General features: G+C 41.2%; 1 protein-coding gene across 1 annotated transcript in view; it reads right to left on the bottom strand.

The window, feature by feature from the left end:
• Positions 1 to 221: 221 nt before the first annotated feature.
• gphna (gephyrin a) overlaps positions 222 to 11,712 on the bottom strand; it is a 33,781-nt gene continuing 22,290 nt past the window's right edge. Inside the window, exons 21-24 of the mRNA XM_078277181.1 lie at positions 7,139 to 7,242; positions 4,968 to 5,064; positions 2,836 to 2,974; positions 222 to 2,718 (exon numbers count right to left, since the gene is read on the bottom strand). Coding sequence (XP_078133307.1) covers positions 2,841 to 2,974; positions 4,968 to 5,064; positions 7,139 to 7,242 — 335 coding nt within the window. The 3' untranslated portion in view covers positions 222 to 2,718; positions 2,836 to 2,840. The remainder of the gene's footprint in view (positions 2,719 to 2,835; positions 2,975 to 4,967; positions 5,065 to 7,138; positions 7,243 to 11,712) is intronic.

Genomic DNA, 11,712 nt, shown 5'->3' with positions numbered 1-11,712 from the left:
AGATTGCATATTATGCATTTAAACGGTCCTTGTTAATTGGTAAACAATTTAAGTTGAGTGTTCAATCAGCAGAATTCAGCAGCCAAACGACCTACTACTTTGTTGATGCTAATAGTGAACTAAGGTTTTATTGTGGGCTAAATATCAAAGGTTTCCTTTATTTCTCAGCGATGCTCAGACTATGTACAGTACATTGAGAGAAAAGCAGTCAAATGACGTAGTTTTTACAGCCTGGAACTGCGTTGATTCTTTTGACTTTTAACAAGCACCTTAACACTGTCATGGTAGAAATACACCAGCTGTGTAGTTTACGAGCACCTGAACGCGACATCCTGCTTTCAAGTGATGTCGGGTTGGGAGTTTTCTCTGAGTTGGGAAAACAGTATGTCACAACTCATACAAGCAGCTCTCGTTCATGTCCGTGTGGTTTCGGAAAAAAAAAAGATGGGAGGCGGCTGATTGGCTGCCAGCCTTTGAGACAAGTCGTCAATTAGGTATAGTAATTCATCTTTGGCTACTTAAAGGAGCAGTGTGTATGATTTAGTATCTAGCAGTGAGGTTGCAGATAGCAACCACTGATCCCTCCCCATTCCAAGTGTGTGGTAGAAGCTACGGTGGCTGTCGGGTAACGTAAAAACACAAAAGGCCCTCTTGAGAGCCAGCATTTGGTTTGTCCGTTCTGAGCTACTGTAGAAACATGGCGGTGCAACTTGGCGGGCTCTGTGGAAGAGGAACTATGTAGATACGAAGGGCTCATTCTTTAGCTAACGAAAACACAACGATTGGTAGTTTAGTAATTATAAACTAATGAAAAACATAATTATGAATATTATATTCCATTTTAGCTAATAGATCCCCCTAAATCTTACACACTGGTCCTTTAAAGGATCTGATCATATTCTACATTTTTCTGTCAACAAATCACATGAAAAGACCGAAACCAACAAGGAATTCATCCTACGTATCATGTGTGTATCAAAGCCTAATAAAGCACAACTTATTCCTCTGTGCCATAGAGCTACAATTTTGTCCAAAAACTATTAAAAACAAATGATCCACACTGTTGCATTGTATAACATGTTCCTTCATTACCATGAACACACACACACACACTTTAGTTTTTTTTGTCTCAATCCCACATACACCGTCTGCTCCAAATACAGAGGAGCAGCATACATATAATAATCCGTGGCTTAAAATAGTCCCCAACAAATGCAATGCAATGTTTGCTAAAAAACAACTACAGTTCCCAGCTGCATTAGGAAATTACTGAGATTTGTCTTTGATAAATTGGAGCTAATCTGACCTGCTTTAAAGGAATTGTTTGACGTTTTGGTAAATACGCTTACCAAAGTTAGATGAAACGATTCATTAATATGAAGCTATCTCTACCACTCATGTTTGTATACTGAATATGAAGCTAAAGCCTGCATAAAGACGAAGCTTGCCTGGCTTTAAATATACTTTAATGTCTAAATATAGTTTGTTTAATTTGTTCAAAATATCTAAGCATACAAATGACAATTACTGTTAGTGTGTTGTTGGTATCGGCCATTTTATGGGATTTCTTGATAATAAGAAAAACAATGTCACCACGATATCCTCTACTAGTTGTAAAAATGCAAATACATTTATCAGTTTCAAATTTCGCGTTGTAGTTTCACGATGTAAACTATAAACTGAGTGCAGGGTTAATAAGGTCATACTGATACTGTCTCCATGGCCCACCTGTGATACAAGAATCAGATCATAGAAGACATTATGTATTTTATGATGACAATTGTGTTTATATCTGAAGTCAGACCACAGAAATCATTCCAGTGTGGTGAAATGAGTCCTGCCTCACCCTGCCTTGAAGCCTAACCACTGAACCACCTAAAAGAGTTGCATGGCTTTTATTGAGAGTCGTGATGAGTTTTAGTGTTATCAGTATGGATTAAAAATATTATAGCTGGAAAACAAAACTGAACAAGTATCCTTGTATGTTTTCATTTTTTTTTTTTCATAACTATATATATATATATATATATATATATATATATATATATATATATATATATATATATACTGTACTGGCACAAACTATATCAGCAGCTTTAATCAAAAGGTGTCTTTATAAGCATATAGTTCATATTTCTGTCAATACTGATGTTAAGGTCAGTGTGTTCAAGGGGGAGATGTAGTGATACTGCAGGGAAGGGTTATCAAGGAGTTTCTATATCTGGGTAGAGGATGCTAGAGCAGAAAAGAAGAAGAGAGAAAGAAGAGGGAGAAAAACGGAAAATAAAAAAGGTCAGGAGGATTGGAGGAAGGTCTCTATATCTACCAGGGAAGAATCTCAAACGCACAAAGCAAATGAACAGGAGAGAAGAGGGCATGAGTACTACTAAGATGATAATATTCAATCAGAACCATGGTAATAATAATAATAAATAGAATATTAATAATCATTATCATCAGGATAATAATAATATTATTACAGAATAAATCTCATATTTTATATTTTTTTTCACATTTTTTCTCCATTGAAATACAGTGATCTCCTCAGAGCAGACCAATGAGGTTTCAGCCTCCGCTGGCTCCGATTGGCTGTTGCATATGACATCACAGCTAATGGCGACCAGGTGGACATGCATCGCTTCCTGCCCCCGCCCGTTTCCTGTCCAGACAGGAAGTCCTGGCACTGCCACGGTAATCGGTAGCGAGTGACATTGAAGTCTGGGGAGAAAGTATTTTGGTGTTACGGTTGGATGTGTCCTCCTCTCCTCCCCTCTCCTACCTCCCCCCCCTCTCTCTTACAGGTGACTTGAATTAAATGATGAGAATATAACGTGCCTGCATCATAGGCGTCCGATGACCATGACGTCCACGACCTCTCCCTTATGCAGTTCCACGTACTGCTCTGTTTTGGGAGGTAACATCAGCAGACCGTTAGCGCTACGCATTGACATTAGCCTGCTGGATACCTGGTTGCCTGGAGAGAGAGAAAGAGAGAGAGAGAGAGAGAGAGAGAGAGAGAGAGAGAGAGAGAGAGAGAGGGGGGGGAGAGAGAGAAAGAGAGGGAGAGAGAGAGAGAGAGAGAGAGAGAGAGAGAGAGAGAGGGAGAGAGAGAGAAAAAGAGAGGGAGAGAGAGAAAGAGAGGGAGAGAGAGAGAAAGAGAGGGAGAGAGAGAGAGGGGGGGAGAGAGAGAGAAAGAGAGAGAGAGAAAGAGAGGGAAAGAGAGAGAGGGAGAGAGAGAGAAAGAGAGGGAGAGAGAAAGAGAGAGAGAGAAAGCGAGAGAGAGAGAGAAAGAGAGAGAGAGAGAGAGAGAGAGAGAGACAGAGAGAGAGAGAGAGAGAGAGAGAGACAGAGAGAGAGAGAGAGAGAGAGAGAGAGAGAGAGAGAGAGAGAGAGAGAGCGAGAGACAGTGTTTATGTAAAGCTGCAAAAATCGATTAGTTGTCAACTATTAAATTAATCGTCAACTATTTTGATAATCCATTAATCGGTTTGAGTCATTTCTTTTTTATGATTCCAGCTTCTTAACCCTCCTGTTGTCCTCGGGTCAAGTCTGACCACTTTTCAAAGTTTTCTATATCAGAAATGTGGGTTTCTTTCAACAAAATTGCATGAAAAAAATAACATGGATGGTTCAACGCAGCGCTCTTCGCAATTAAAATGTTTAAAAAAAACGTCAAAGAATGTTGACTAAAATGACATAATGTGACAAAAGAGCCAAAAACACTGAAAAAAGCGACTAAATGCAATGAAAGCCTAGAAAACAGCAGAATAAAGCTTTGAAAACAAGGCACTAACAATGTTTTAAAAAGCGATAAAAACGTAAAAAAAACCAAAAAAAAAAACTGTCAAAAATGTTGAAAAAAGAATCGAAAAATGTGTCGAAAAAATTTGAAAAAAGTGTTGATTTTCAGTTTTGACCTGTGAGGGCAACACAAGGTTTAAATGTGAATATTTTCTAGTTGCAGCCCTATGTATGTTTGAGCTTGTGTGTTTGTGCAATTTTCTACCCTATTATACAAATACACATACTGTAATTCCTCAAATAAAAACCGGTAGTCAATTAAAAGCTGGGCCTCTGATAGTGGCAGGGGGAAAAGTTTGTTTGGATAATCTCCACACTAAAGTGCCTTTCATATAATATTAAGTAAAAATAAAATTCAAGTTCATCGTAATGTATAGTTCTACCAATTTAATTTAACAATATATTCATGCTTTTTTCCACACTTTGTTTTTCTGGATTACGGTACTCATGTAAAGTATTATTTTTATTAGTATTTTAGTCAATATATCATTTTTTGTTTTATGTAGTGCATGCACGTTTAATTTCAGAATCAGAAAGGGTTTTATTGCCAAGTACGTTTTTTAACACATACAAGAAATTTGTTTTGGTGTTGTTGGTGCACGTCACACATTCTTTAGATGGAATATTAAACAATATAAGTATAGGTACAAACAATATAAGTATATTTACACAGTATGTATTATGTTAAAATAAAGACTAAATAAAAGATATAAATAAAAAATAAAGAGCAAAGAGCATTACAGCAGACTGTTAACAGTTACTTTTCCCCCTCCTATTAATCATAGCAACAACTAACAGTTTGGTTGGTCCACCAATAATTAAGGTCCTGTCAAAACAGAGACCTTTTTCAAAACACCACCTATTTTGAAGGTGGGTGTTTGAGTATTTATACGTTGCACTTATCTCTGCAGTATGCATTTCATGACACAATTAATTGTTTAATGTTTTGATCGCTCAGTCAGACACATGGGACACACTCCTGTTTGAGGGTTACGACTTGATTGTAGGATTAGGGTTAGAATTAGGTTATGGTGAGGGTAAGGGTTAAGGTTAGGCATTTAGTTGTGATGGTTAAGGTTAGGGTAAGGGGCTAGGGAATGCATTATGTCAGTGACGGGTCCCCACAAAGATAGTACCACAAACCTGTGTGTGTGTCCTGTGCTTACCTGTGCTCTGTGCCCAGGGCAGTGGCTCCTGGTGATGCCAGGTGAGAATACAGCGGTGGTACTCTGGCCTGGGATCCAGCTTCACGTCACAGGAAAGCTGAAAAACACACACAAAATGTGACATATTAAATATAGGGTTTATATTGTCCAAAAAACCACACATTTAAGGGCTTAATTGAGTAAAAACATTGTTGTCTAGGTATATTGCTTCACACTTACAGGGATTTTCAAGCACATACAATCATTCTTTCTCACCGAGAGTTAGCTGAGAAGATCAATACCATTCTTGTGTCTGTACACTAAATATGAAGCAGTTTCAACAAATTAGACATATAAACGTGTTAATCGATGAGCTTTAGAGGTTCTGGTAGGAGGATGTTGTTACCTTTTGGACAGAGCCAGGCTAGCTGTTGGGGTGGCTGTATCGGTTTCCAGTCTCAATTATAAGCTAAGCTAACCCACTGCTAACCCATATTTACAGTACAAACATTAGAGAAGTGTTGATCATCTGATGTAACTCTCAACAAGAAAGCAAATAAGCGCATCTCCCAAAAAGGTCTAAATACTGCAGTTATTACATATTACAAAATGTTACAAATTAGCAGCCCAAGATACAGTATCTAATACTATAACTACTAAAATATGTCAGTAAGTGTTTCATATTGTAATATCTCTTTGTAGGTTATTGTTAAGGGCTCTGGTTGGCTGATGTGTTCTGAGATGCATTTTTTCAAACTGTGGATTCTTCATTGGGGACAAAACGTTTTCAGTTTCTTAATTTAACATAATAAGGTGAAACATGATTGATTCCCCATAGGGACGTTCACCTTTATCTTGGCCTCTCAACAGTGTTGGAGTTCGTAGGAATTCAGTGTCTTGCTCAAAGATACGTCAGCAAGATAGGGGTTGATAGCTTGGGTTGGGGATGTTCTGTGTGTGTGTGTGTGTGTGTGTGTGTGTGTGTGTGTGTGTGTGTGTGTGTGTGTGCGTGTGTGTGTGTGATAAGCTTGATTTATGGAGTTCTGCGGAGGCTCCACGCAGAGCTTCCGCCGTAGCCAAGTAAGTGGCCTGAAGTGTATACTTGTGCGTTGGTGTGTGCGTCGATCTCTTAGCAGGGCCGACATGTGTGTGTGTGTGTGTGTGTGTGTGTGTATGTGTATGTGTGTGTATGTGTTAAGGATGTGGGGAGTGTGTGGTAGACGGAGCAATTCTAGTGATAGTGGGAGAAACTAAGTGTCTCCCCTGTGCTTTCTGACCACGGTGGGGAATCTGTTGCAGGAAAAGTTAACCCTCTCCTTGATTTCATGTTGTTCATGGAGAAGGAGAACCAGGGCATGAGTCGGGGGAAATGCAATGCTACCAAGCCACGGCTGAGCGACGTGCGTCGCAGCGATGTGTAGTTACATTTTTCCAGAGGTGCACGTCAGGCTACGCCGCAGGGTGGTAGTGCTTGTTACGTAGCTACGGCATAGATTTTATGCGGAAGCATAAATCACGCATTAGGGGTTTCACAAAATAGTCGACTATTCGAATATTCGACAATCAAAACTACTAATCCATGCGGCACATTATTGCCGAATATTCTTTCATCTGTGGTGCGAGATATGCAGCAGCGGGTGGTGTGGGTAAACAAGTCATAGTTGTTTGTGTGACCTAAGACACTGCAGCGCGAGGCGGTAAAGCAGCGGACATGGAGCAGACTTTTTCTTGAATGCTAACCAGGAGTGCAAAATGAGGATAGTAAATGGAGGACTGTAGCGACAGCGAGTAACGTTGGATATTGGAGAGATGTTGAATATTTTCTATTTTTGCACTTTCATTATGGCGTTTTATTGTGGTGAGTAAGCTATGTTTCAAATTTCAGTCTGCACTGTTTATAGCCTACTTTCTGTTTACACCTGCCATCTGTGGAAGCTGTGTTAATAATCTGTGTCCTTATGACAGCTCATTCCGCTGTCTGTCAGCCAATATTGATGTTTTTCAATAAACAAATAATCATAAACCGTGGACATTCATGTTTATTGGTGAGATTGCATATATCCTGTGATTATGCGACTATTCGTAGACCTTTGGAGAGAAGTTGACGACTACTAAGCTACACTATTCATTAATGCCCGCCCTAGTGTGTGTGTGTGTGTGTGTGTGTGTGTGTGTGTGTGTGTGTGTGTTACCCTAGCTTTAATAATTGTAGGTCTAGGGTCCAGAATGCCTTGCATCTTCCTCAGAGCAGGAATCACAAACAGGTTACATGTCACCACTGCAGACACTGGGTTACCTGGAAAACAAAACAGGGTTACTAAGGTTAACCCGCAAACAACTATCTACAAAGTTCAGCATCAGTAGATCATTGATATTAGTGCATACACAGCGCAGTGTCTCCTGTATGTGTACACTAATGTCTAGTCTGTCCTGCACTGTCCCCGTTTGCATTAAACATGTTATTCCTGTACATGTCTGTGTGTGTGTGTTAGCTGCTGATATCTCTTTACACTAGTGTAACCCAGATACATCCCTGTGCATGTATTTTACTCAAGGGTGTAGGTTTGCAAATGGACGGTAGGGACTTGTCCCTTTCCATATTTTAGGAGGACAGAATTGTCCCTACCAATATTTGAGCGAGCTCATTCGCATCATCTTTGGAGTGAAGTCATATTAGATCATTCTGATGTGTCCTCCCAGAGGCTACTTCTCCAAGATGACCTAACATGCTAGCATTTGATTGGCCGAAAGGGAGGGGGCAATCTAAAGGTTCACATCACATGCAAATATCGTACTTACTGCCAGACATGGAGGAGGCGAGAGCTGCTTAGTGTGCCCCAGTTATTTAGAATTGTAAAAGGTTGGGATTGCTTTGTAGCATCTTTCCTCTGCCCGGCAGCTCTGTGTGGCTGTCTCTGCGTCCCCCTCCCTTATAGCCCCCTTTGTGTTTGGGACTGCCTCCCTACTTCAGAATGCTTCCCACTAAAAAGCCTGGTCAAGAGGCTGTGAACTGCACTTTATCGGAGATGGTGAAGTTAACATTTGTGTGGACAATAAGCCACACAATGGTGAGATTTATGCCTGATCAGAACTGTTTTCAGTTAGTTTCGGTTTCCACCTCCAATACAGAGCACACAACCACTTCTCTAAATTTTGTCTCATCCAGAGACCAGAGTCCCAAACATGGCTCTGTCTCTCTCAGGCGGTCTGAATATCAGCCGAGCAACAACTTAATGCACATCAGACTACAGGGCAGGTAGATTTCCTCTTGAAATTGTTACTTTATTCTCATTCATTTACGACTCTATCCTTGTAATATTAACAACAAATAACATTGTTTTTCTAAATATAACAACTATTTATTCTCCAAATCTCAGAGAACACAGACAGGATAAGTTATATGGGGAATGGGCAAAAAGTTTTGAACATGAGCTATTAAAGTCCATCCATTCATTATAAATGAATTCATCATTGACGTGAACAGGTGAAACATGCACATTTAAAGAGATTACTTCCCCAAACAAAAGACGCCAAAGAGGACAGAAGTGTAAATCATGCCTACATGTGTGTTAAGATAACATTAAAAAGTTGATCTACAGGAGAATAAATATTTGAAAGCAATACAGAATGCCTGAGAGCCTTAAGCCGCCTACACATGATAGGCGGCAAAGCCGCTTTGCGTTGGCCGTTCCATTGATTTCCTACGAGGAGAGCGCTGCGCTGCCCCTGGCATCGCGCACTGCTCAGATTTTCCGCTTTGCGCTGCGCCCAAAGTTCAAATTATTTCAATTTTGACCTAGTTGCCGGTGACCTTTCGAAAGCGCAACCAATGAGATAACAGCTGTCGTTACCTAGCAACGATAAATAGCTTCCTTGCACACCCTCGATGATGAATACCTGCCCTGCGCTTTGCTCTCTGCGCCCTACCTAGCGGTGCGCAGAGAGCGCTTATCATGTGTAGGCGGCTTTACTGCTCTATATGGTGTTTGGTGTTTTAAGCCCCCAACGTCGTCTTCCAGGCAGCGCTGCCTGGAAGGCACTAGGATTAGGCAATGGTTAGGTGCCTTGAAGTCGACGTTGGGGGCTTAAAACACCATTGAGCACTTTATATCCCATTATGTTTTTATATTTTATTTTTCACCTGTGTTTTCCTTTACATAAATACAGACATTTCCACCATATATTGGTGCAGAAAAATTCACCAGAATGCAGGTAAGTGTTTGACATTTAAAATTCTGGGGGAGGACACCAGACCCCCAGCTTAATACATGTCCCCAGCAATGTTGAAACGAAACCTACACCCATGGCTGTACTATCTATAAATGTGTTTTGCTGTTATAGTCATAACCAACACGCCCAACACAACCACATTAAGCCACCTTCATATGATCAGAGGTAAAACCGTGAGGTGTTGAGTGCAGAGCATATTGCAGGCAGAGAGGCAAAGCGCAGCGCGGGCATACGTCATCATTGCTTCTGGCTTTGGTTGCGCCTTGAAAGGTCAGTGGCAACAACGTCAAAGTTGAAAAGGTCTTCCAAGCAGGATGGAAGGGGATCTGTGCAGTCAGAGGTCATTTGTGGGTGAAGGCGGATTTATGCTTCTGCGGGGGCTTTACTCAGAGCTTTCGCCGTAGCCTACGTCTGAGGTTTATACTTGTGCGTTGGTGTCTGCGTCGTTCTAGAGAATCTTTTTAAGAGAATAGCAGGGCTGGCATGGGTGTGTGCGTGAGGGGGAGGGGGTGGTAGAGCGAGTGAGTGCGTGAAGGGGATTAGCTCCGGAGCGAGTAGCGACTCTAGAGGCATAGTGAGAGAAACAAAGTGTCTCCCCTGTTCTTTCTGACCACGGTGGGAAAGCTGTAGCAGGAAAAGTTAACCCTTTCCTTGATTTCATGTTGTTTATGGAGAAGGAGAACCAGGAAATAAGTAGGATGAAATGCAACGCTAAATACATTTTTCGAGAGGTGTACGTCGTACTACGGCGTGGGGTCCGTATCTCCACGTACCTACTTACGTACCCACCGTGTCGATTTAACGCAGGAGCATAAATTAGCCTTATTGTGTTTTTTTTTTTTTTTAGGACCTACTTCCTCTAGGTGCAGGGGTTAGTGGTTGTCTGGCCTCGGTCTCACTCGGGGCTACGACCTCCAGCAGGGAGGGCCCAGTCTCTCTGAAGTTGAAGTTTCCTTTAATAACAATAGCAGTACATACACAGTGCTGGACTGGAGCAAAGACCAACACACTCCAAATCACAAGGGCCCAGATCAAGGCCAAAGGACACACTATACTGTAGGATTCCTTTACATTGCCATGGTGACATACTGACATCTAGCACTGAAAACAACAGTGGAACTGCAACACAGCAGTAAAGGACTGCTGTGCCTTAGTCAAAGAGAGACTGGGGGTTCTATAGTAGCTTTTTAAGCCAAAACTTTATGCAGATCTTCAAAATCTTGTTGTTGGCAGCTTTTCAAAAGGACAGTTCTGCCCATTTGTAACCCTTGTAATCTTGTTAATGTTTCCCACTGTATCAGTTAGTTGTATCTTACAAAGACAATCTTAGTTGCTTCACTATAGAGCAGAGGTTTTTACAGTTTGAGGGGCAGAGGTAGAGACTGTGTTTGGAGAAAGGGACAGCTGCATGCAGGTGTTCTGAAAACAACAGAAATGTAGTTCTTGTAGTTTGGCCCACCGATTTGCTCTGCTTACCAACATGGCCAAAAGTTGTAGCTGCAGCAGTTAAAGTTACTTGGAGTAACACAATAAAGAGATTTTTGATACCAAAGGAATTGCAGCCTAAAACTACGGGACCTTAACTAAAATGTATGGAAATATGAATGAAATATAATGAACTTTACCTGAAGCTCAGGTTTACCTGGACTGACTCGCCACAGCCTTGTCAGTGTGGCTGCTGTAGAACGAAGTTAGCGCTCCCCCTTGTCAATTTCTCCAATATAAGGGCATACGTCAGCGTAACGGCAGCAAGCCTTCAACCAGCTAAACTAGCTTACAGGGCTCGAAAAACTATTGTATGGGCGCCCCCAGCCCTCCCTTCTTCTCCCGACCAGTAAAACATTTATCAGATTTGTCATTTGGGATGGTTGTAGGACGGTGAGTAAGTGTAACTGTGAAGCCTTTTAGGGGCCGTCCACATGACAAGGAGTATTTTGAAAACGTTTTTCCTTTGCATTTTCAAATCTATGCTGCAAGTTAAAGCCTGCAACTGGACACATACTAATCAGAGACAATGCAGACAATACATGTTCATTTAAGTTCAGCAATTGTGTTTCTCATTTGTTATTACTTATTACTGTTATATTCTATCAGATGCATAAAAGCAACAACAACAACAACATGATATCAGCAATATACATCGGCTGCCCTGCTCTTTAAATATCGGCATTGGTCATTGAAAAAAGCCCTGCTGGAGAGTTTGGGTGAGTTTTACTCAAAACACTGCATGGAGCTCCATCAGAGAGTAATAAGCAACAGCCATTGGAGACATGTCGTCAAAACCAAATGTTTACTATGCAAGCCCACATAAAAGTAGCATCTCGAGTCAGGTTACACCACTGTGATATATTCCAGGGTCAAGGTGCATCAACATTCCAGATAAGCAGCCATTTGATCACATCTGAGCCATGGAGAGGCGCTTCCAGGCTACCGTGTGACTTCTTCTGTGTGCATACTGTAGCACATGCAGTGTGTTCTATGGATATCAAATGCCACTACACAACGGAGAGCTAGACTGACTCCTTTTGTCATAATA

Source organism: Sander vitreus, chromosome 20 (assembly GCF_031162955.1).
Source record: "Sander vitreus isolate 19-12246 chromosome 20, sanVit1, whole genome shotgun sequence".
Taxonomy (NCBI): domain Eukaryota; kingdom Metazoa; phylum Chordata; class Actinopteri; order Perciformes; family Percidae; genus Sander; species Sander vitreus.
This window is presented reverse-complemented; position numbering and strand designations above follow the sequence as displayed.